This window comes from Mastigoproctus giganteus, chromosome 11 (genome assembly GCF_048544385.1).
Source record: "Mastigoproctus giganteus isolate SK-2022 chromosome 11, ASM4854438v1, whole genome shotgun sequence".
In the NCBI taxonomy this organism is placed as follows: Eukaryota; Metazoa; Arthropoda; class Arachnida; order Uropygi; family Thelyphonidae; genus Mastigoproctus; species Mastigoproctus giganteus.
This window is the reverse complement of record NC_143585.1, coordinates 5,862,211-5,888,108: the sequence shown is the minus strand read 5'-3', so window position 1 is coordinate 5,888,108 and position 25,898 is coordinate 5,862,211. Positions and strand designations below refer to the sequence as shown.

General features: G+C 36.9%; 1 protein-coding gene across 1 annotated transcript in view; it reads right to left on the bottom strand.

Annotated features, from left to right (window-relative positions):
• Nucleotides 1-25,898, bottom strand: part of OstDelta (oligosaccharide transferase delta subunit) — a 279,105-nt gene that overhangs the window by 91,206 nt on the left and 162,001 nt on the right. Inside the window, exons 10-11 of the mRNA XM_090384636.1 lie at nucleotides 19,151-19,268; nucleotides 15,834-15,925 (exon numbers count right to left, since the gene is read on the bottom strand). Of these exons, the coding sequence (XP_090240762.1) occupies nucleotides 15,834-15,925; nucleotides 19,151-19,268 (210 nt within the window). The remainder of the gene's footprint in view (nucleotides 1-15,833; nucleotides 15,926-19,150; nucleotides 19,269-25,898) is intronic.

Genomic DNA, 25,898 nt, shown 5'->3' with positions numbered 1-25,898 from the left:
CCAACAACAGCAGCAGCATAACCATCATATATGTAAAAAAAAAAAAAAAGCATTGTGCAAACTTGTAGTCTAATGGCATTTTTAATTCAAAATTGTTTCTCAAAATAAGGCAGCAAAAATATTAAAAGGGAATGCCACCATGTCAGGTCTTTATTAGTACAAATTTGGTATAGACCAAATTTGTGTGGAGAGACCTACCTTCTGTAGCATGTGCATGACTAAGAACATGAAATATGCCCTATGTATTTATAATCACATGCATAACCATCGCCGCCTCCGTAGCCAGGTGGGCAGGAGCAGCAGTGCATAGCACATGCTTCTTGATTAGACCGGGTTTCAAGCCCGTGCCCACCAAATACGGATGCGGAAAAGTCGGAGAATGACCACCGCATATGGCCTTAGCTGCTAATGCTCCTAAAAAAAAAAAAAACAACAGCAGCATAACCATCATATATGTAAAAAAAAAAGCATTGTGCAAACTTCTAGTGTAATGGCATTTTAAGTCAAAATTGTTTCTCAAAATACGGCAGCAAAAATATTAAAAGGGAATGCCACCATGTCAGGTCTTTATTAGTACAAATTTGGCATGGACCAAATTTATGTGGAGAGGCCTACCTTCTGTAGCATGTGCATGATTAAGAACATGAAATATGCCCTATGCATTTATAATCACATGCATAACCATCATGTATTACAAAAAAAAAAAAAAAAAAAAAAAGCATTGTGCATTTTTAATTCAAAACTGTTTCTCAAAATAAGGCAGCAAAAATATTAAAAGGGAATGCCACCATGTCAGGTCTTTATTAGTACAAATTTGGTATGGACCAAATTTGTGTGGAGAGGCCTACCTTCTATAGCATGTGCATGATTAAGAACATGAAATATGCCCTATGTATTTATAATCACTTGCATAACCATCGCCGCCTCCGTAGCCAGGTGGGCAGGAGGAGCAGTGCATAGCACACGCTTCTTGATTAGACCGGGTTTCAAGCCCGTGCCCACCAAATACGGATGCGGAAAAGTCGGAGAATGACCACCGCATATGGCCTTACCTGCTAATGCTCCGAAAAAAAAAAAACAACAGCAGCAGCATAACCATCATATAGGTAAAAAAAAAAAAAATGCATTGTGCAAACATACCTTCTAGTGTAATGGCATTTTTAATTCAAAATTGTTTCTCAAAATAAGGCAGCAAAAATATTAAAAAGTAATGCCACCATGTCAGATCTATATTAGTACAAATTTGGTATAGACCAAATTTGTGTGGAGAGGCCTACCTTCTGTAGCATGTGAATGACTAAGAACATGAAATATGCTCTATGCTACATGCATAATAACCATCGGCAACTCCATAGCCATGAGCAGCAGTGCATAGCACAGGCTTCTCGGTTAGACCAGGTTTCGAGCCCGTGCCCACCAAATACGGAGGATGCGGAAAGGTCAGAGAATGACCACCGCATATCCCCCCGGAGCAATATATGGCCTTAGCTGCTAATGCTCCTAAAAACCAAACAACAACAACAGCATAACCATCATATACGTAAAAAAAAAGTATAGTGCAAATATACCTTCTAGTGTAATGGCATTTTTAATTCAAAATTGTTTCTCAAAATAAGGCAGCAAAAATATTAAAAAGTAATGGCACAATGTCAGATCTTTATTAGTACAAATTTGGTATGGACCAAATTTGTATGGAGAGGCCTACCTTCTGAAGCATGTGCATGACTATGAGCATGAAACAGACCCTATGTATTTACAATCACATGCATAACCATCTGATATGTGTAGTAAAAAATAATAATAATGATGATAATAATAATAAAAAAATAAAACAATCAATGTGCAAAACATAGCTTCTAATGTAATATCATTTTTAATTCAAAACTGTTTCTCAAAATAAGGCAGCAAAAATATTAAAAAGTAATGCCACAATGTCAGATCTTTATTAGTACAAATTTGGTATGGACCAAATTCGAATGGAGAGACCTACCTTCTGTAGCATGTGCATGACTAAGAGCATGAAATAGGCTCTATGTATTTATAATCACATGCATAACCATCATATATGTTAAAAAAAAGCATTGTGCAAAACATACCTTCTAGTGTAATTGACATTTTTAATTCAAATTTGTTTCTCAAAATACAGCAACAAAAATATTAAAAAGTAATGCCAGCATGTCAGATTTAGTACAAATTTGGTATTGACCAAATTTGTGAAGAGGCGTACCTTCTGTAAGCCTCTCCACACAAATTGTTGGGAAGTCCAGGATCCCGAGCTGGACATAGCATTTTCAGAGGCATACGATGCAAGAAAGCAAGCTTATGCAGCATCAGCAAAAAAAAAAAAAAAAAAAAAAAAAAAGCTCCCATTCCATCACTCCGTTCATTCCAAATACCTGTCCAGCTGAGCCTTAAATTTTTCTAGGCTATCAACTTCCACAATAAAAGATGGAAGTCTGTTCCACCAATCAACTACCCGCTGGCTAAAGGCAAACTTCCGCACATCTATCCTACAAGTCTTTCCTCAATTTGAATTTATGCCCTCTCAGGTGATTATTCTGAGCAAGAGGAAGGATCCTATCAGCATTGGGAATGCTCAAACCATTCAAGGCTTTATACACCTCAATCAGATCACCTTGCAGGTGCCTAGTATCCAGACACTAATCTGCAAAACTTGAGCCTTTTTTTCATAAGAATAACCCTTCATTCCATTCACTAATCTTGTTGACCTTCTCTGTACTCGTTCCAACTAGGGTCTACAATACTGGTCAAAATCTTAATACCGGTATTCCAAAAAAAAAATGTTTTTCTCAATAAATTTTGATGAGAGTTAGGTGCAATAAAGTAAGGAAAAAACAAGTACTGTAATTACTTGAATTCAAGTTTTAAATAACCATTTATTGCAATAATAAATATTCTGAAAAAAATCATTAAAAATACTTTAATAATAAACTTTGCAGTAACAATATGTATTTTTTTGTTTTTAGTTACTATTCTAAAAACAAAGAAATACATATTGTTACTGTAAAGTTTAGTTATGTTTACGCATCCACATTACCTGTCCAAATAAAGTGAGCTCTTAAGAAACATAAGCAATCAATAGTATGATCGTATGAAAGGAGGCAGAAAACACCCTTTTGGATTCTATTCTGGTACTATTGTACTGAGATAATCGTAGACAATCTCAGTCCATATTTTCTAGGCTCACTTTTTTTTTTTAGCAAAAATAGTTAAAAGTATTTCATTAATTTCCGACTAAAGTTCATCTTTTAAAAACTCATTGGAGTCAGGCAATTTCTTATTTTGGAAAGAATTTGCAGAACACTGATGTTCTGTTCCATGTTGGTCTTCCATGGTTGAATTATGTTCATCATATTTTGAAGGAGAAAGACGTTTTATTCAGCAAAGTATAATTTTCACTATAGTATCTTTACTGAGTCTGAGAGAGAGCAAAGAGTGCAGTTAAGGAATTCTTCACATATATAAATGCAAAGAAGAGAAGGACAAATCAGATTGGATGCATATGTAATTGCGTGGGATAGTATTAGATACCCCAACAGTTGGGGTATTAGAAAACCCAACTGTTGTTGCAGATGAACTCGACAGTTACTTTGCATCGATATTTACAGAAGAAAAACCCATCACATCAATGAGAAATTATGCGAGTGAAATTGGAAAAAAAAAAAAAAAGTAATTAATGCTGTTCAAATTTCACATGTTGATTTAATGAGAAACCTTTTGCACCCACAGGTGAGTAAGGCTCCTGTGGTTGATGCAATATACCCTATAATTTTAAAGGAGGCAGCAAGTGAGTGCATTGAACTATTAAGGCTAGTTATGAGAGCATCACTGGACTCAGGAGAGATTCCGTTGGATTGGTGTAAATTGGAGCATAATGGCGGTTCTAGGAGTGTAACGGGAAATTACCAATGGGCCGGTCTAACTTCAGTAATAGGGAAAATCATGGATGCAATGATCAAGGGTGGAATTCAGGATCATTTAGATTGAAATGGAATTCTGTAGGATACACAGCATGGTTTTGTAAAGAGAAAATAATGCTTAACAAATCTGGTTAGCCATTTTGATGGTCACTCGTGAGCTGGATTTAGAGAATAATTTTGACATTGTTTATTTAGATATCAGCAAAGCATTTGACTCAGTCCCACATGAGCGGTTACTTTATAAGTTGGAGCAGGCTGGAATCATATAGAAAATCCTTAGATGGATAGCACGAGGGCACCAGGCAGGAGGTTGTGATAAATGGTTATTCCATAGATTGGGTTAATGTAAGAAGCGGGGTTCCTCAAGGATACGTATTGGGACCACTATTGTTTTTTATTATCTTAAATGACATCTATGAAGGGATATAGGGTGTGATGCAGATGATGTAAAGATCAGTAGTGGTTAATGATCGCCGCCAAGCAGAGCTTCTTCAGAGTGACCTAGATAGACTTCCAGGATGGTCAGAAAAGTGGCAGCTATGTTTTAATTCAGCAAAATGCAAAGTCTTAACACCGGGGGATCAGCAACCCCAAAATAATTTATATACTTGGTGGAGTTGAACTAAAGTCAGTGCAGGAAAAAGACTTACGATACGATCAGACATGAAGTTGTTCGAGAATTGTGGACAGGTTGCAATGTTGCATGGTGTCCTATAAATGATTTATTCAACATTTGCTAGTAGAGATATGGACTTCATAATCATATAAAGGTGATTTTATAACCTTTATGTGAGTTATAAACTATAAACGTTTTTTTTTTTTTTTTTTTTTTTTTTTAATTAGTACCGAAAAACCGGTATTTTTGTATCAATACTGGAAAAAAATAACCGGTATAGTAAGCCCTAGTTATAACAGCTCTACACCCTTCTTAAAATGAGGCCTCCAGACCTGTATACAGTACTCAAGGTGTGGCCTGACCACTGCTTTATACAAGAGGATAATCACCTCCTTATCCCTGCTAGAAAACTTCCTGTATATCATTGACAAGACACCATGAGCTATTCTTGTAGACCATGTGCACTGCTCGGAAAACTTCATATCTGCCTGAACAATTGCCCCCAGGTCCTTTTCATTCTCTACCACTGTCAGTGTAGTACCCACAAAGTTGATACGTTACTCTGGGGTTACTGCTTCCCATATGCAGTACTTTACATTTGTCAATGTTAAACTTCATTTGCCACCTCTCAGCCTATCTACTGAACTTTTCTAGATCCTGTTGCAGCAGCGTACTGTCATTAGTGTCCTTAACAAATCTGCCAACCTTCGCATCGTCTGCAAACTTGGACATTAAGCCTGATATACCATCATCAATATCATGTATAAATACAGAAAACAACAATGGACCCAACACTGAACCCTGAGGGACTCCACTAACATTAGTCCACGATGAGCAGTGTTCATTGATTACCACTCTGTCTTCTCCCACTCAACCATCCCTTTATCCATAGCAGCAATTTGCCTCCAATGCCACACTGCTCCAATTTGTGCAGCAGTCTTTTCTTTTGCAACAGTATCAAAGGCTTTTCTAAGATCCAAATATATGATATCAAAGTTATTCTTTCCATCCAGTTCCTTTGTGACTACATCATGGTATCTAATCAAATTAGTCAGACAAGACTTCCCCTTAACAAACCCATGCTGTGTCCGAGCTATAACTGAAGTCTTGTCTAGATGATCCTGCAGTGCTTCTTTAACCAGTGCCTCCATTCATTTTCCTGGAACAGAAGTTAAACTAATAGGTCTATAATTACTCGTGTTGCCCTTTGATCCTCCTTTGTGAATTGGGGTCACACTTGCACATCTCCAGTCCATGGGTACCTCCCCTGATTCCAAGGAAACTCTCATAATTATGGCTAAGGGTTTGCTTACTTCCTTGCTGCCTCCTTTAATACAATTGGATAGATCCCATCAACCCTGGGTGCCTTTTTTATGTTTATCTTAAACAATTTCTCCTCAACTTTCCTCTCAGTTATTTAAAATCATCTAGCTCACTGCCAGAGTTTAATTCCCCTCTGGCATTCCCTTCCCTAAATAACTCCTCATGTGTGAATGTAGTTGCAAAATACTCATTTAGTTTGTTAGCTTCCTGAGCAGGATCATGAACAGTTGAACCATCGATATCAAGTGGACCAATCTGATTCATCCCCTTCCTTCTAGAGTTTACATAAGTAAAGAACTCTTTGCCATTTTTCTTTGCATCCTTTGCCGAAGATTTCTCATAATCTGCCTTTGCCTGCCTAACCTTCTTTGTGACTTGGTTACAGACCAGCTTATAGCTATCATAGGCTTCTGTGTCATGTGTTAATTTATATGTATCCCATGCCTTTTTCTTCTCTGCCATGTGTCTCATTAGTTCATCTGACATCCATTTAGGCCTAAACCTTGAACAATATTTCTTAGTTTGTACAAAGGGTACTAGGAAAGTTTTGCAATATGATGCAACAATGAATCACAGGAAGCTGCTTGTTGCTGCATGTTGAGACATGTTCATACGTGCATAGTAGCCGCTGCGCCAAGTCGATGGGCTCAGTTATTCATTAGTAGTGAGAGTGTAAAGTGCTTGTGATGGCATCGTGGTCACGAAATGAGATAAGGACAGTTTTGTGGTATAATTTCGTGCGTGGTTTAACCATAGACCAGTGCTTAGAAGAAATGACTCTTGCACTAGATGATGATTGTCCACATCGTACAACGATATTCAGGTGGTATAGAGAATTCCAAAGGGGAAATTTCACTCTGGAGGATTCGGAGAGGCCGGGAAGGCCACGAACGTCAGTTACGGAGGAAAACGTTACTGCCGTGAGGAAAATGCTTGATGAAAACAGGCGAGTGACCTACCAACAGATAGAGGATACTTTGGGCCTAAATGCACCAGCAATTCGTTCGATTCTGCAAGATCATTTGCACGTGAAGAAACTTTGTTCTCTCTGGTGCCGCATCAACTGACTGAAGAGCAGATGACACAACGTGTGACTTGGTGCCGGGAGATGTTAAAAAAGTTTGATAAGGGACAATCTTGGTATGTGAACAACATCGTGACAGGTGACGAGACTTGGCTGTACTATTACGATCTGCCGACCAAGGCTCAAAACAAAGTTTGGGTCTTTGATGATGACGACACAACTGTAATTGTCAGAAAATCCCGATCTATAAAGAAGAAAATGATAGCTGTATTTTTCAAATCGAGTGGAATTGTGGAACGTGTCGTTTTGGACACGCAGAAGACAGTCACAGCTAAGTGGTATACTGAACAATGCCTGCCTAAAGTCATTGGATCTATGAAGAACCTGCGGCCAAAGTCAAGAATGGACACCTGGTACCTCCATCACGATAATGCTGCAGCTCACCGCGCCAAAGGCTGCACCGAATATTTGACCACGACAGCACTGAAACTTCTCGAGCACCCTCCCTACAGTTCAGACCTTGCTCCCTGCGACTTTGCACTGTTCCCGCATGTGAAAATGAAGCTAAAAGGGAGGCGGTTTTCCAGTGATGAGGACCTTCTACGGGCTTGGGACAATGAGTGTGCTTTACTCCCTAGTGAAACTTGGCAGAACTGGTTTAAAGATTGGTTTCGGAGGATGGAGAGGTGTATTGAATGTAGAGGAAATTACTTTGAAAAAATTAAATAAACAAAGTTGTATTGCAAAACTTTGCTAGTACCCTTTGTATGTAAAGCCTAGTAGCATCCAAGATAAGTTCTTTGAATGCTTCCCATTTTGAATTTGCTGTTGATTACATCATCAGATGGTCCCACCGTATAGAATTTAAATAATGTCTCAGACCACTGTAGTTGCTTTCATGAAAGCCAAAACCTTTTTCCCCTGATGGTAGTAAATCCCACTTCAGCACACTGTGATCACTGCCACCTAGTGGTTCCTTTATCTGCAGATTCTTAATGCATGAAGAATCACTACTGATAATCAGATCAAGGGTATTACTCCATCTAGTTGCCTCCCAAACATGCTGATGTAGAAACAATCATCCAATAAACCCACAAAAGCCTTGCTAGTGTGTGAATGACCAACCCACAAATTCCAGTCAATATCCGGGAAATTAAAATCCACCATTATAAGACACTGATTTACTGACCCACTATTTCCCTGTAGAGTTTCTTATTATACTCATCAGAGTCATTAGGCCTATAACACGCTCCTACTCTCAATTTTGATCTCCCAATGCTTATGTCACACCAAACTGACTCAACCCTGCACTGTCCAGTGATGTTGACTGGCTGCACTTCCTTGGATTTTGTGTTTCTTAACCAATAGCATAACCCCTCCTCCCTTCCTATCCTGTCCATCCTTCCTGTACACACTATACTCCCCAAATTCCAGTTCTGCATTCCTTATATCTGTGTGACACCACGTCTCTGATATCCCAACAATATCTGCCTTTGATGATTTGAGCAACACCTCAAATTCATCAAATTTATTTACCAAACTCCAAGCATTGGTGTATACGCAAGTATACCTGCACCTGTTCCTATTCTTAGCTACCCTAACACAACCCATGTGTTTACTTGTACCGCAATGACTCCCAGCAGTCTCTGAAATACCCTGCATCTTGTTTTTCAGGCTGCTGCCCATTCCAATAGAAGCAGTGAAAGAATCACTTTCACCTCTGCCAGTGGCTACTGTTAATCTATTAGTCCTTGTATTCCCCCATGCCAGCAGTTTTCCGACTCACCTAACACTGTCTCGATGGCATCAGCAAATATTCTTGCACCCTTTCTATTTAAGTGTATCCCATCCCTGTAGAAGCAGTCTCTCCTGTCAAAAAATACAGACCAGGCTGAAAAAAATGATACCCCTTGAGCCTTGCGCAATCTTTCTAGGGCCAAATTGATCGACAAGGCTCTCATCATATACAAGTACTTTGTATAAACCGAGTCTGTATTAACCAGATTTTACTGTAGTACAATTTTGAACTTACAAGACTATGAAGAGACTCCTTCACTATAGCATCTGCCATAAACATAACGCATTACAAACATATGTTGACCTATACATTATTATCAGATATAAACTTTTTTACATATGGAAAAGTTATTTATCATAAGCAATTTTACTTTATAGTCTAACACTTTTTGTGTTAGACTATAAAGACTGACTCGTGTTTCTGCAGGAGGGCCTGGATGTCATCATTATTTCGCCGGACTCCACAACAATTTCAAGGTGTTGAGGGCTTACTTTTGTCAGTCTTGGATTTATCTTTTTTGAGGAAGTATGAAAGCTGTCCAGTGTTCATTTCTTCCTCCGCAAAGAGTTCCAAGGCTGATTTGTCCAGTGCCTCCTTAACCTCTACATCCATTTTTTTCTAGTATTACGGGTGGCTCTTCCGATCTTTTTGGCTTTTCTTTACCACTCGGTTTTGGTAGTGGAGCACTAAGAGGTACGGGTATAGGATTGGCAGCAGACTGTTTTTTGGGTAGGCTTTTATGGACTCAATAAATAGTGTGCCATCGGAGTGAATGACTCTCTTTGTGGTATAGTCATCTCAGTTTGTGTACCGATAGTGCACTTGGCAGAAATTTTATGAGCATATGAATGCCTCCCGCTATTTATTGGCTGGATGCATTTTCTAGCCTCTGGGTAGGAAATATTCAGCTGTTTTTAATTTTTGAATTTCTTTTTCATCCGTCCACTGCTGATATGCTCTAGAGTAGGCAGGGTGCTCTCCTTGCAATTTACATAGATTGGTTTGTAAGCTGAACATTCCTTGCTCTTGTGTCTTTCACACCACATTGAGCACAGGCAGGGTTACCACGACAAGCTGTCTGTGAGTGGCCACATTTTTGACATTTAAACCACCTCAGTGGGTTTGGAATGTAAATCCTCACTGGGCAGTTTAAGTACCCTATCTTGATGGAACTGGGAGGCCGTGGGGTGTTAAATGTTAGGATGAGAACTTTGGTAGGGACAAGATTCCCATCCTTTTGCATTAAGATTCTCTTGACAGCAGTCACTCCTTGGTCTTTCAATTCAGAGCAGCTCTCTTCTTCTTCGGAGACATGAAAAAGGTCCCACTCTGATATGACACCTCGGGAAGAGTTCAGAGTTTTGTGGGGTGTTATGCTGATCGGTGTTCCCACTATGGATGTAGCTTTCAAGATTTTTTCCCTGCTTGCTTTGTGCTTGAAGCTTCAACTAAAAGGTCGCCAGAATGCAGCCATTTTACGGATTTTGATGATCCTGCCAACCCTTCTAATCCTTTCTGGATGAAGAAGGGTGTGACATCTTCCCAATTGCCTGCTCTCCGGTGGAATGGAGAATGAGGAAAAGCAGTGTCACAGATTGTGTTTTGTCCTCAGTTCTTTTAACAGAATTGGTATCATTTTCATCTGATTGATTAGGTAGGGGCCTTGTTGGGGGCCCAGAAGAAGTAGGATTTATATTATTCATAGGAGTAAGATAAAAATTTCCAATGCCCTAAATACCTCACCCACCACGGAGCCCTAAGAGGCACCCACTACTCGTGAAGTAGCAGGTACTGCCTACACAAATGGAACACCAAATTTGCTTAGAAGCACCATACCCACATTTCCAATAAGCCTTGATCCCATCCCAGGACCAAAGGGAGGGAAACTTATTGGAATGCAGTTGACCCTAGCAGTAAAAACCACCCGCCGATTCATCCCAGTCGGGCTGGTCCGGGACCACCCGTCTTGTCGAAGCGGTGTATTAAGGCTCCCCCCCCCCCTCGAACCAAGGTACGAGCATTGGATCCCAGTGATGCTAATCTGGAAGGTCCCCTCACCATGTACAGATGCCCACATCGAGGGGTATGAAGGGTGAGTTTGGTTTTTATAGTGCATGAGCAACTTAGGCCATGAAGTGCCAACTCCACAGTCGTGAAGTTGGCACTTCATGCACCATAAAAACCAAAGAACACCATCTCTTTAGACACCCCCACAGTTGTGAAGGTGTCTAAAGAGATGATGTTCTTTATGCCAACAATATCTGAACTCTTTCCTTTCAGGCAGTTTTCACCTTGGGGAAAATGGAAGAAGCCTGCTGGTGCTAGATTGGAAGAGTACAGCGAATGGTTGATCTGTACGATGCACTTTCCCAGAATGCACTTGCAAAGACATTTCACGGGCATTTTTGTGCAAAAGAACCAAGTGCCTTTCTCTTGAAATTGTGGCCTCGCCTGGCAAATATGCTTCAATAGTTTTTGAAGCACCTCTATATAGAACACAGCATTGACTCTTTCTCGTTTAGTTACAAATTTCTTGTGTATCATATCCTATTTGTCAAAAATATGATCAGCATATTCTAGATCCTGGACTTCTGTAAACAGAACTATTCAGGTTTTGGTGATGATTGTAAAGTCCACTACATACTCTAATGCCTTATCTCTGGGCCATACTGAAAACATCCAACACTCATCTCCAGTGACAACAGTCAAGGAAATTAAGATTGTCCTGACAAGTCTGGATGAAGTCTCCACACAATGATGCTCTTCACTGCTTCTGCTAATCTGAGAAGTTGTGGGGCACAAATTTTGCAGACTTTCCTTTTCCCTAAATTGTCATGCAGAAGTTGAGGAATCATCTCCTTATTCATACCCAACTCATCAGGCATCATTCTGAGAATCAAACAATGATCTCTTGCCACAATTTCCCAAACTTTTGCAATTCTGTCTTCATTCCAAGAGGTTGACAGAATTCTTGGTTCATTGTGAACATCCTCATGTCCATCTTTCAACTGCTTATCCCACTTAAACAGGTACAACTTTAATGTTTCATCACCATAAACTGTTTTTAACATTTCACAATTTTCCCACTCGCTGATTGCTCCATTGCAGAATTGTGATATGGAAAGTTAATGCTACTAACAAAATTGGTTGTTATTTGCAACCTGGCAACCTACTGAACAATCTGAGTACCATCTGCCAGAGGAAGTCTGAACTATAATGTATCACTTCTGTTTAATTTACACCTTATGACTTGAACAGCACCAATCCAGAAACTTTATTATTGCCAAATGTCATATGTTGTATAAAATTCTGCAAACATTTCCAATTATGAAATTTATTCTGCATAAATACACAGACAGTGAGTTCCCTGAAAGTCTGACATCTTCAATGATCTGGTGAGCAGCTTCTACCAGCAGGGGAAAGGAGATGAATAATCTCTTGTATAAGGCAATGGTTATACAAGGGATTAAATCATCTTAATCACAGATGCCTTGAATGAGTATATACCATTAAAAAAAAAAATACTCCACGAGGAGGGTTCCAAGTTGGATGAATAGTGAAGTTGCCACATTACTTGAGCAGAAAAAGGTGGCATGGAAAGGTTACAGAGCAATAAAAAGTACTGAAGCCTATAACAGCTACAAGGTGATGTGTAATAGAGCCACAGAAAAGGTTCAACAGGCAAAGGCAGTTTATGAGAAATCACTAGCAAACAGAGCAAAGAGGGGGGGGGGATAAAGAATTCTTCACATATATAAATGCCAAGAAGAGCAGGACAAACCAGATTGGACCTTTACGTAAGAGAAAGGGGATAGTATTAAATACACCAGCTGCCGTTGCAGATGAACTCAACAGTTATTTTGCATCGATATTTACAAATGAAAAACCTTTTGTGGCAATGGGAAATTGTGGGAGCGAAGTTAAAAAATATGTAATTAATGATATTGAAATTTCGCAAGATTATTTAATGAAAAAACTTTTGAGCCTACAGACCAGTAAGGCTCCTGGAGTTGATGGAATATACCCTATAATCTTAAGGGAGGCGGCAAGTGAGTGCATTGAACCATTGAGGCTAATTATGCGAGCATCACTAGACTCTGGGGAGATTCCCTTGAATTGGAAAAGTGCCAATGTATCTCCCATACATAAGGGTGGCTCTAAAAGTGAAGTTGGAAATTATCGACCTGTCAGTCTGACTTCAGTAGTAGGGAAAATCTTGGAGGCAATGATCAAGGGTGGAATTCAGGATCATTTGGATCAAATTGAAATTCTCAAGGGTACTCAGCATGGTTTTGTAAAGGGAAAATCATGTTTAACAAATCTGGTTCGCTATTTTGAAAGGGTCACTCACGAGCTGGATTTAGGGAATAATTTCGACATTGTTTATTTAGATTTCAGCAAAGCTTTTGACTCAGTCCCACATGAGTGGTTGCTTTATAAGCTGGAACAGGTTGGAATTACTGGGAAAATCCTTAGATGGATAGTAGGATAGCTTTAAAGGTGGTAGATGACTTTCATCAACCGGTGAAATACCACCACTTTGTTTATTGGAGGCTTGAAGTGGTGAAACCCATGTTTAGTCTCTAGAGCAAAGTTTCTGGCATCCCCCTCCCACCATACTTCTCCTTCAACCCATGTACGGTACTAAGTAATATAGGTTTTGATACTTTTCGTGTTTGGGGTTTCATAAAAAAAAAAAAAAAAAGCTTTAGGGCAGGAGACCGAGGGTTGTGATAAATGGCTATTCCTCAGATTGGGTTGATGTAAAAAGTGGGGTTCCCCAAGGATCCCCACAGTATTAAGACCACTGTTGTTTTTAATTTTCATAAACGACATTGATGAAGGGATAGAGGGCGTGATGTCTAAATTTGCAGATGATGTTAAAATTGGTAGAGTAGTTAATGATCACTGTCAAGCTGAGCTTCTTCAGAGAGACCTAGATAGACTTCAGGAATGGTCAGAAAAATGGCATCTATGCTTTAATCCAACAAAGTGTAAGGTATTACACCTGGGAAACAGTAATCCCAAAATAACTTATTCACTTGGTAGCGTTCAACTAAACCCAGTACTGGAGGAAAGGGACTTGGGTGTTACAATATGGTCAGACATGAAATTCTCTGATCATTGTAAACAAGTTGCAAGGAAGGCCCATGGTGTCCTATCTATCGAACTTTTGCAAGTAGAGATAGGGACGCGATAATCCCATTATATAAGGCTTATGTTAGACCACACTTGGAATACTGTGTTCAAGTATGGAGACTGCACCTAAAGAAAGACATCGAGCTTCTTGAAAGGGTGCAAAGACAGGTAACTCGCCTGGCGAGATCGGCAAAAGGGGCGTCCTTATGAAGAAAGATTTCGAATATGTGGGTTGCAGAATTTGGAAACCTTAGAGGAGATTTGATTGAGGTGTTTAAGGCTCTGAGAGGCATCAGTAAAATGAATGAGGATGAAATTTTCAAGATTATAAATGATGCTAGAACTAGGGGACATAAATTCAAGTTACGGGGGGAAATGTTTAGATTGGACTGCAGGAAGTTTTATTTTAGCCAGCGAGTTATAAATTACTGGAATAAGTTGCCTTCATGGGTGGTAGAGGCCGACAGTTTGGGGAAATTCAAAGGTCATCTGGATAGTATTTTCGGGTAAGGGAAGCGCATAGGATGATAGGTTTAATTTCCTTTTTTTTTTATTAATTATTATTATTTTTTTTTTTGTTTTGTTTTTATCATTGTTTTGTTCAGATTTTTTTTTGGCTGGTGCAGCATAAGCCATAGGCTTTCTTGCACCATGCAGCCATTACTAATACTAATCTTGAGTAAAAGCCTTAGAGCCTCAATTTTGGAAGAATGTGGATCTGTTGGAATAAGTGCAATATTGGTCAGGAATTTCTACCATAACTTTTCAGTTCTTTTCTTCAGAACTGAAATTAATCTTCAGATTTATTCTCTCCCCCACATTTTTTGTTGCCATAGTTAGTACTGATTTATTTTTTATCTACTTACTTGGCTTTCCATATGACTTGCTGACTTTTATTTTATGTATTCTAATTATGTGTCAAGGTGCTGCTTTGCAGCCACCAATGCTTGTGTTGCTATCTTTCATTTTTCCCCCCTCTTATTTTCTTCATTACTCAAAGTTTATTTTACTTTTTGTATGTTTCATGGTGGTTAGTAGTGAGTTGAGATGCTAATGCACTGCTCATTCTGCCATCTATAGTTCAACTTTTATTCTTATTTTTGTTTCACTAATCCTGTGGTAGTTGTTTCAATTCCCTTTATAGTGATATTTCACACAATTTAAACCTGGCACCATCTGGGGAACACTAAATATATATTAATTGGCATTTTCCCTAAATTATTATTGGAGTACATTCCTTCTGCAACACCACCTTATCTCAATTTATTCCTATCTTTTTGCCACTATAACTATGTACTGGTTTATTTTTCCTACTTACTTGGCCTTCTATATAGATAGCATATTTTTATGTACTCTAGTTATGTTTCATCAGTATCTGCTAGGTAATGTTTTGCAGTCACTGATGGCTGCATTCCTATCTTTCATTCATTTTTCTTTATTATTCATTTCATTAAAGTTTATTTTATTTTCTTGTATACATATATATTGAGTCAACCATGAACCACATGACTGTATTACTTATTCTCTTCCATATTTACACCTTTTGTCCTAACCTCAAACTTTGAATTCACCGATTTCATTAAATTCTTTCTAAATTCAACATTTTTTAAATTCTTTTAATGGCATGTTCTTTGTGTTAGAAACAGCCTCCATAACACCAGGATTGTTTGTTATTTGGCAATATATTAGCTATTTTTATTTGCATATTTATGTATATTTTATGATTTTTTATAGCATAATTTCTTATTGTTTCTTTGCTCTTTTTTATATTTATTTGTTCTATTACTCATATGATGTACAAGTAAAATAACAATTAACCTGACAAGAAAATACAATTAAAAAATAAATTTTCCTTATTAGGATGATTTTTAGTTAACTAGACTACAGAGGTCCCTTTCTTACACAACTACATTATGCAGCAGACATTATCGGATGAAAACCTAAACTTTTATTATATGATACAGCTAAAAACTCAATGAATACAATTCTTACTTTAAAGTTTTAGCTGCTGTGGCTTGGTCTCGATCAACAGTTCCTACTTCCACACCTTCAACTCCTACTTCTGTCATTACTTTTACATCAATCTAAAGCATATACAAAATAAAATCTATCAGTACATAATATGATAAAAAAACTGTTCAGTTAAGATTAATAAAGAGAAATCAGTATGAACAAAATCATACTTAAGTATGTTTTATACTTCTTAAAAGACCCAGTCATTTGGAATTTATTTTATCCATAAATTTTAAGAGGCAACTACCATTTTTGACGTGTATTTACAAAAATATTTAAATGCCCTTCCTTAAAAACGTTTTTTAGAGAAAAGTAATGGAAATAAAAAAAAAAATTCAAAATTTAACCAAGGAAGACTGCTACATTGTTTATTGGTCCTTGTTAACTGCTTACTTATGTAAACAACATTATGGCAAACAAGCATTGTTATTTAATTTTTCACAATATACTGCATGGCCAACTCCCATTTTGCCTCAATTTTTTTGACAGAAGGCAAAAATAATTCTATGCTCCATCAATCTTGATCAATATATGTATACAGAATGCAACAAAATGTCAATGTTACATTCCAACAGACCCTGAACAGTGAAATCTGTCAATTTCACTGTGTTTTGTTCAATCTCCTAGTCTGTAGAATACTACCCACTATCACATTTCTTTTTCTTCTACTGTATCACACAACATAGACACAATGCTAGCATGCATTGTTTTCGAATCCGGGAATGCCCTTGTTGCAGACTAACATGTCTGCAACAAGGACTTACTCTTGACATGCAATATACCCACCCCTCACTGTCCATCTATTCTTCTTAAATAAATTGTGCCACTGTTAATTGCCCTAGCTAGGAGTTCAAACTTGATAACATTTTTGACAACACTCTAACATTGCTACAGACAGTTCAGACTAAGCATCCTTGCATTTTTTACTACCTTGACACATTTCTCCTTATAATTATTTATGCACATTGCCCTAGCATTGGCTAGGGCAATGTGCATAAATTATTAATTAATTATAAATTATTCATTTATAACATTACTGTCACAGCACATCTTTCCAATTCAGAAACCCTTTTGGCTTTTATCCTTGTACAAGAACCCAAGAAAAACATGAAAATGTTCCATTCAACTCCCCCCTCCCCAACTTAGTGTTGATAATGCTACTTTTACTAAGGATTAATGACATCAGCAAATACTCTTGGGCTGCCACTGATCAAAAGTATTCCATCTCTAAAAAACAGGTTCCTTTTACCTACTACATAGCAGGCCATACTGAGAAAAATCCCCCCCCCCCCCACAACTCAAATCCTTGCAGAGTTAAGACAAGTTACACCATAAGGCTTTCAGCACAGCAGCCAGCACCTTTGGAGCCTAATAGTCCTGTGTATGAGTTGAAGGTTAAGAAGATAAAAGATACTTGTTGATATTAGACCTGAATTTCTGTAAATGAAGTTTTTGGGAAATACATTTGATTGAAGATTGTTCCAAAGAAAAGAAGTAAAAGGGATAAATGAGGAAGAAGAAAAGTTAACACAGTAAATTGTTCACTAAATGGATGTTAACTAGTTGAGGCAAATGCTCAGAGCAGTAGAACTGTAGGTGCCAACTCAGAACAGTACCATAGAAGTTTCTATAGAAAAGGCATATGTACTCTAGTTATAAATGTTTGTAAGATAGAGTGGAGAAACCTTAGTATTAGCTGTGGCAAACAATGCAAGAAAGCAAGCTGCTTATAAGCACTGTAAAAATTACTTGAAATAGAGAGTTGGAGACATGCATACATTCAAATTTTTTTTTGCTTCAACAGTGCATCAAATTTTAAATGAATTTTTTTTAAATTTGATAATTGAAGTGAATAAGAGCATCTAATATATGCATATTTCTTAAACTATTTTTACATAATAAGCAGTAATATATGTGCTTGCACATGTTTTAAATTTCATGCATTTAATGTTTTTTTAAACTGGAAAATGGAAGAGGCTAATGCCTCTTCCATTTTCCAGTTTAAAATAGCTTTACCTTTATATTGTCTATAACATGGTTTTTTTTTTTAATTTAACAGAACTAATATTTTTCTTTTTTTTTATTTGTAAAAAGCAGCATTTTTTAAAATATTTAATTTTTTAAATTTAAAACTAAAAAAATGCATTAAAAACTATGTTGTAATGCATAGGAAATGATATAAATATACATTGCTTGCTACAATATCCCATCATGGCACTTTGGCCAGGGATGTAAGATTTTAAATGATTTTCTTACAAGAAATGCAAGAAAATCATTTAAAAAAAATCACAAGTTAAATTATAACTAAAAATAATGAAAAAATAAAGATTTTTTTTTTTTTTTGTAGTTGTTGGCGCATCGGCTTCTGTGGCCATAATGCACCTCCCAAGGTTTTTGCAGTACTTTGATCCAAGCCCGAGGCGGGATTCGAACCTGCGACCTTTGGGTTGGCAGGCAGGCACTTTACCCACCCGGCTAAAAAGGTTGTACTCTATGACAAAAAATGCAAATAAACATTTGGCACGAATGACATCACTGAAATGTTACATCTATTTTTGCATTTCTTTTAATTTCTCTTCAAAAAAAATTTTTTTGCATTTCTCTTTAATGTCACTTGAAGAGAAATTTCTCTTCAAGTGACAAGATATGCAGTCTGGTAAGACTGCATATCTTGTCACTTGAAAAATCACATCTACAAAAAGCTTTTGAATTTTACTTCTTTTTGATTTTAAAATAAATGGAAAATTTTGCATATATATACACATCATCTCAAATTTTACACTAATTTCATTGACATTTTACTGAATGACATCTTTAATTAGCTTTGCACTACAAATTTGATGAAATTGTTGCAGATTACAAACATGGCAAAATAGAAAACACCATGTTTCTATTTTGCAACACAGACTAGCCAATTTATTAACAAAAATGAGTAGAAGTTGGCAAATTTTTTTTAAAAATTCCAATTTTAACAAATTATTTTTTTTCGAAAAAGAAAGAAAAAAAAATTATTTGTAACCAACTACACTATAAAGGTGAGACAGAGAAACAGTCAACTCAAATAAAAAAAAAAAAATGGATTCTCCATCATAAATCTGGAGAAATGGCAGATGCTTAATTAAAGTTTTTTTTTGCAAAAAAACTTTATAAATTATTTCACTTCCTCCAACTGCAAATTGCATATAATTTTTCTAATTGCTTCAATGTATATACCATAAAACCGAAATGAAATAAGATTAGAAACTTGTTAGCAATACTTTTAGATATATAATAATAATAAAATAAATGTACAGTACCTGTGCTCCAGTGTTCCCAACAAGCCTTGAATCTACTTTGGCAGGAAGGGCATTCACTGAGATTTTATAAAATCCACGGAGAGGTTTGCTTTCCAAGAAATTCAGTGAGTACAGCGAACTAAAGTGGGGAGGAGAGAAGAGATGTGATGACTGCATATTCCTCACTTCTAATCAGAAATATTTCTGATATTTTCTACGATTAAGATATTGAATATATAAGTACAAATTTAACTATACTCACTTTCATGTATAACCACTAGGTTTCCCCTGAAAGAATGATGGTTTTAAAGGATATAATTGAATAAAAATATATTATTATAGCATATGATGTGAATAACATATACAGTGGAATCTCATTAATACAAAGTTCAAGAGACCGAAAATTTTCACGTTTTGTAATAACGTGTCAAAATTTTACCATTATTTATTATTATTTTTTTTTTTGGTACATACTAAGAATATCTAAGAATAATAATAAAATAATATCAAATATAAATTAATAAAATAAAATAAAAACAAAAGCTTTTTCTAACAATACAGTAATAGGAATAATATATTTTTTAAAGATTTTATTAAATTTATATGTTAAAAGCAATATTAACGGAAATGAAAATATTGTACAGTATATATTTCGATACATACAATATTTTAGTATCACAGTAAAAATAATTACAATAATTATAAAAGAAGACATACAAACCATTAACTATTTAATAAATTAATCTAATTTAAAGAAAGAATTCAATGTTGTTTGCACAGTTTTTGTCCTATATTCATTTTTAACTACAGCACAGATGTTATCAAATGCAATAGTTGTTTCTTTATCAATGTTACTGCAGGCCAAGACATTCTCTATGTTCAATGCATTTTGGGCATATTTTTTAAATGGCCGTGTGCACGCGTCTTCACTTTCGCTATTGCTGATAACAAAAACAGCGTCGTTTCCTTTGGTACCCAGCAGCTCTTCTGGTGTTGGCGTTTCAGTGGTAGCAACTTCATCATCCACCTTCACAAACTCTTCAAATTCGCAAACAAAATTCATATGCTCCTTCAAATTCCTCCATTCCTCACTGTTGCTATCACATTTGTCTGTTGAACCACGTTTTTCAATGATGTTCTCTCCAAAGCCACTCTTTCTGAAGCAGTTGATTATAACACTTGATGTAATACTTTCCCAAACAATAACAAGATTACGGATAGCATCCAAGACATTCCAATTTGGCTTTATATTGTTCCCTCCTATGTTGCAGATCAAGTACCTTATTAGACGGGCTCTATATGCTCTCTCGAGGTTATAAATAATGCTTTGATCCAGTGGTTGCATTAAACTGGTGGTATTGGGGGGGGGGAGTAAAAACAATAGCCATATATTTGTCAACTTAAGTGTCTCGGCAGAATGTGCTGTACAACGGTCTAGAATCATCAAAATGTTCCTTTTTTCTGAAGGAAAACTTACCAATCACAAGTGGGCTTAGTTTTGTACTAGTATTGGCTGCATGGTACAAGAAAGCCTATGGCTTATGCTGCACCAGTCAAAAAAAAAAATAAAATAAAATAAATAATAATAATTAATAAAAGAAAAGGAAACTAAACCTATCATCCTATGCGCTTCCCTGACCTGAAGGTACTATCCAGATGACCTTTGAATTTCCCCAAACTGTCGCCTCTACCACCAATGTAGGCAACTTATTCCAGTAATTTATAACTCGCTGGCTAAAATAAAATTTCCTGCAGTCCAATCTAAACATTTCCCCTGTAACTTGAATTTATGTCCCCTAGTTCTAACATCATTTATAATCTTGAAAATCTCATCCTCATTCATTTTACTGATGCCTCTCAGTGCCTTGAACACCTCAATCAAATCTCCTCTAAGATGTCTAGTTTCCAAACTCTGAAACCCACATATTCTAAGTCTTTCTTCATAAGGACGCCCTTTTGCCAATCTCACCAGGAAAGTTAACCGTCTTTGCACCCTTTCAAGAAGCTCGATGTCTTTCTTTAGGTGTGGTCTCCATACTTAAACACAGTATTCCAAATGTGGTCTAACAAAAGCCTTATATAATGAGATTATCACATCCCTATCTCTACTTGCAAAAGATCGATAGGACACCATGGGCCTTCCTTGCAACCTGTTTACAATGCTCAGAGAATTTCAGGTCTTACCGTATAGTAACACCCAAGTCCCTTTCCTCCAGTACTGGGTTTAGTTGAACTCCACCAAGTGAATAAGTTATTTTGGGATTACTGTTTCCCAGGTGTAATACCTTACACTTTGTTGGATTAAAGCATAGATGCCATTTTTCTGACCATTCCTGAAGTCTATCTAGGTTTCTCTGAAGAAGCTCAGCTTGACAGTGATCATTAACTACTCTACCAATTTTAACATCATCTGCAAATTTAGACATCACGCCCTCTATCCCTTCATCGATATCGTTTATGAAAATTAAAAACAACAGTGGTCCTAATACTGATTCTTGGGGAACCCCACTTCTTACATCAAACCAATCTGAGGAATAGCCATTTATCACAACCCTGTCTCCTGCCCTGAAGCTTTTTTTTTTTTTTTTTTTAATGAAAACCCCAAACACGAAAGGTATCAAAACCTATATTACTTAGTACCGTGCATGGGTTGAAGGAGAAGTATGGGCGGAGGGGGATGCCGGAAACTTTGCTCTAGAGACTAAACATGGGTTTCACCACTTCAAACCTCCAATAAGAAAAGTGGTGGTATTTCACCGGTTGATGAAAGTCATCTACCACCTTTAAAGCTATCCTACTATCCATCTAAGGATTTTCCCAGTAATTCCAACCTGTTCCAGCTTATAAAGCAACCGCTCATGTGGGACTGAGTCAAAAGCTTTGCTGAAATCTAAATAAACAATGTCGAAATTATTCCCTAAATCCAGCTCGTGAGTGACCCTTTCAAAATAGCGAACCAGATTTGTTAAACATGATTTTCCCTTTACAAAACCATGCTGAGTATCCTTGAGAATTTCAATTTGATCCAAATGATCCTGAATTCCACCCTTGATCATTGCCTCCAAGATTTTCCCTACCACTGAAGTCAGACTGACAGGTCGATAATTCCCCACTTCACTCTTAGAGCCACCCTTATGTATGAGAGATACATTGGCACTTTTCCAATCCAAGGGAATCTCCCCAGTCTAGTGATGCTCGCATAATTAGTCTCAATGGTTCAATGCACTCACTTGTCGCCTCCCTTAAGATTATAGGGTATATTCCATCAACTCCAGGAACTTTACTGGCTTTACTTTAATGAAAGTTTTTTCGTTAAATAATCTTGCAAAATTTCAATATCATTAATTACATATTTTTCAACTTCGCTTCCACAATTTCTCATTGCCACAAAAGGTTTTTCATTTGTAAATATTGATGCAAAATAACTGTTGAGTTCATCTGCAACGGCAGCTGGTGTATTTAATACTATCCCATTTCCCCTTACGTAAAGGTCCAATCTGGTTTGTCCTGCTCTTCTTGGCATTTATATATATGAAGAATTCCTTATCCCCCCTCTATGCTCTGTTTGCTAGTGATTTCTCATAAACTGCCTTTGCCTGTTGAACCTTTTCTGTGGCTCTATTACAGATCATCTTGTAGCTGTTATAGGCTTCAGTACTTTTTATTGCTCTGTAACCTTTCCATGCCACCTTTTTCTGCTCAAGTAATGTGGCAACTTCACTATTCATCCAACTTGGAACCCTCCTCGTGGAGTATTTTTTTTAATGGTCAATACGCCTTGAAGGCATCTGTGATTAATGTTTTAAAAGCATACCACAGTTCAAATGTATTCATTCTCTGCGCAATATCTTCCCAGTTAATAGAGGCCATGTAGTACCTAAAGGCATCGTAATTTCCTTTTCTGAAATTAAAACCCATTCCTTTGCCTTTTACTGCTGCTACCACTCTCATCATCATCCACCATAGAACTCCGTGATCACTTCCTGCTACTGGTTTCCTGTCATCTGATAAATCAGAATCAGATTCATGGGTGATGATGAGGTCTAAGATATTCTTTTCTCTAATACTTTCACTGACATGTTGATACAAATAACAGTCATCTAGTTGATTTAAAAATTTTGTTCCCCATGTCGAGTTTCCTTCCCATTTACTTCAATCAATTAGAGGCAAATTGAAATCACCCATAATAAGACATTGTACTACCATCTGAATTGCAGCATAACAGAACAGTAAGTCTTTGTTCATTTAATTTTCCACCATGACAAGACTCTCCTCAAACAGCAAATGATAAAATAAACCTGTCTCGTTGAGATATCCTTTGCCTCATATTTTTCAAGGATGGACCGTACAGAACACATCCAGTCTGTAGCCTTTTCTTTTTCGACTAATCCAGACTCACTGCAAACATTTCGCGAAACCAAGTTATTCCTGATTTTAAATCTTTGGAGCCAGCAACTGCTGCATTTGAAGTCACTAATCCCATGTTGCTGAGCTAGATAATTTGCCTTTTCTTGCAAAATCGGACCTGATATTGGTATTGTTTTGTTTCCAGCTCCTCGCGTTTTGCACCACAAATTCGTTTCCTGTTTTTCATCGCTGCTCCAGTGTCAAGCATTTCTTCAAGTCTTTTTTGGTTTTTCAGTATTGTAGATAAAGTAGGTAAAGGGATGTTGTATTCCTTTGCAATATCTGTTTTGCTTCTTTCCATCCTATTGGCCTCTTGTATAATTTTTAGTTGAATTTCTGTCCATCTACATTTTGTCGCCATAACACTGATAGATAAGATTTAATATAAACAAATTTTAAATTAATTTAAAGACACAAGTTCCGAAAAAGACGTCAGCTCAGATAAAATGGCACAAAAAATATATTGCTGTATATGACAGCAAAAGACTTTTTGAACTGGGGTAACAATTGCAACTGACCTTATTCCGGTGGAGAGTGAGGGAGTGCATGTAAACAACTTAGAAAAACTTTTTATTCTTTTGTTAATTTAACAACTCATCCTCCAGAAAGGTGTTTTTCAGAGTGCACTTGACATTGTAGCTACTATAAACTGCTTTTTGTTTACACAAAACTAATTTCTAACAAGTCAGCGCCATCTTTCGGGAAGTAGAGAGCCAGGTGGCCGGGGACAATAATCGGATCACTCTGCCAAGATTTGTAATTAAACATACAAAATGACAATATTTATTTCTCATGGGGTTAAAAAAAACTTTGTAATACATATTAACCAAATTTTGTAATAAACCAATATATTTACATAGAAAAGCCTATTCTTTCGCAGGGGAATGGTATGTGCTTCATATAAACGAGTACTTTGTATAAACGAGATTTTACTGTACTAGGTTTGACAATATTTTAATATTTTTCAAAGCAAACATAACACTTGTACAGCTGCCAGAAACATTTATTAAGACTTGTTTGCACCAACAGTTACCAATTCTTTAGTCACGTTTATTTTAATGTCATCTACATCAAATCATTGTCCTATCTGCATGAATTTCATTTTGGAAAAAACAAGCAGCAGTCCAGGGAGGAGATAAATCAGAAGAATAAGGTGTTGAGTAGTTAACCTTCACAATTTCCATGCTTTGCCAAAACCTGGTTGATTATTGATACAAAATGTGGCCTAACATTGCAGCAGGAATCAGCTCTTTTTCTCGAAACTTTGAACTAAACAATCCACAACTAAACAAATGACCCAGCAGAGGGAAGCAATCAATCATTGCATGTAATAAATGAGATGCTGCAGTGTCTCCATCTCTTTTATTACATGCAATGGACTTATGTTCCTGCCAAACCCTGTAATTACAGAATTATCTATTATTGCTATTTACCTTTAAAAACAATTGAGATTAATTACAAACTATCAAAAGCAAGTGCCACCAAGAGTAGGTTTTTATAAAATACAGAAGTGTATTACTTTTAGAACCAGATAACCAGCCCAATAGAGCAACTCAGCTGAGGAAGTAATTCTGCTGATAAATTTGCTTAGTAAATCAATATTTACTTAGTTCCACATAAAATAACTGAATTTATATGCACTACATGTAACCAACTATAATGAGATAATTTAGTAATGGAACAATACAATTTATAGTATAACAAAATACTATTCTAGTGAGAAAAACTTTTATTGTAAAGGATTAAGAAACATTATAATCAAACAAAAATACATTTGCATCAAGCACAGAATTGACTTCACAAGTCCGTGGAAGGTATCCTGGAGCAGCTGGACAGAAGGATGTCCTGGAGTTTAGCAATGGAGCGAAGCACCAACACAGGTTGGTGAATGTTTTCCACTGCACCCCACAATTGTTTGATGGAATTAATGTTGGGGAAATATGGCAGCCAGGAAAGCACACAAAACGCTTGGACATGACCCTTGAACCATTCCTGCACAGTGCAGGTCTTGTGACAGGGAGTGATGTCTTGCTGAAAGAGTGAAACTGCCATCAAGATACATAATCACCATGTAGGGCAAAACTTGGTCCAAAATAATGGTGAGGCAGTGTTCAATGGTGATGGAGTAATGTCCACAAAAACATTCCCAAAACATGATATACTACTGCTACCAGCCTATTTTCATTTGATGATGCAGACTGGTTGCAGATGTTCACCTGCTCATTGTCAAATATGCATCCATTCATCAGCATTATGGAGCTGGAACCTTGATTCATTAGACCAGGTGACTCTTTTCCAGTCATCCAATGTCTAGGAAAGGTGCCCTGAGAAAACTGCAGGCGAGGTGTCAACAACTGTTAGT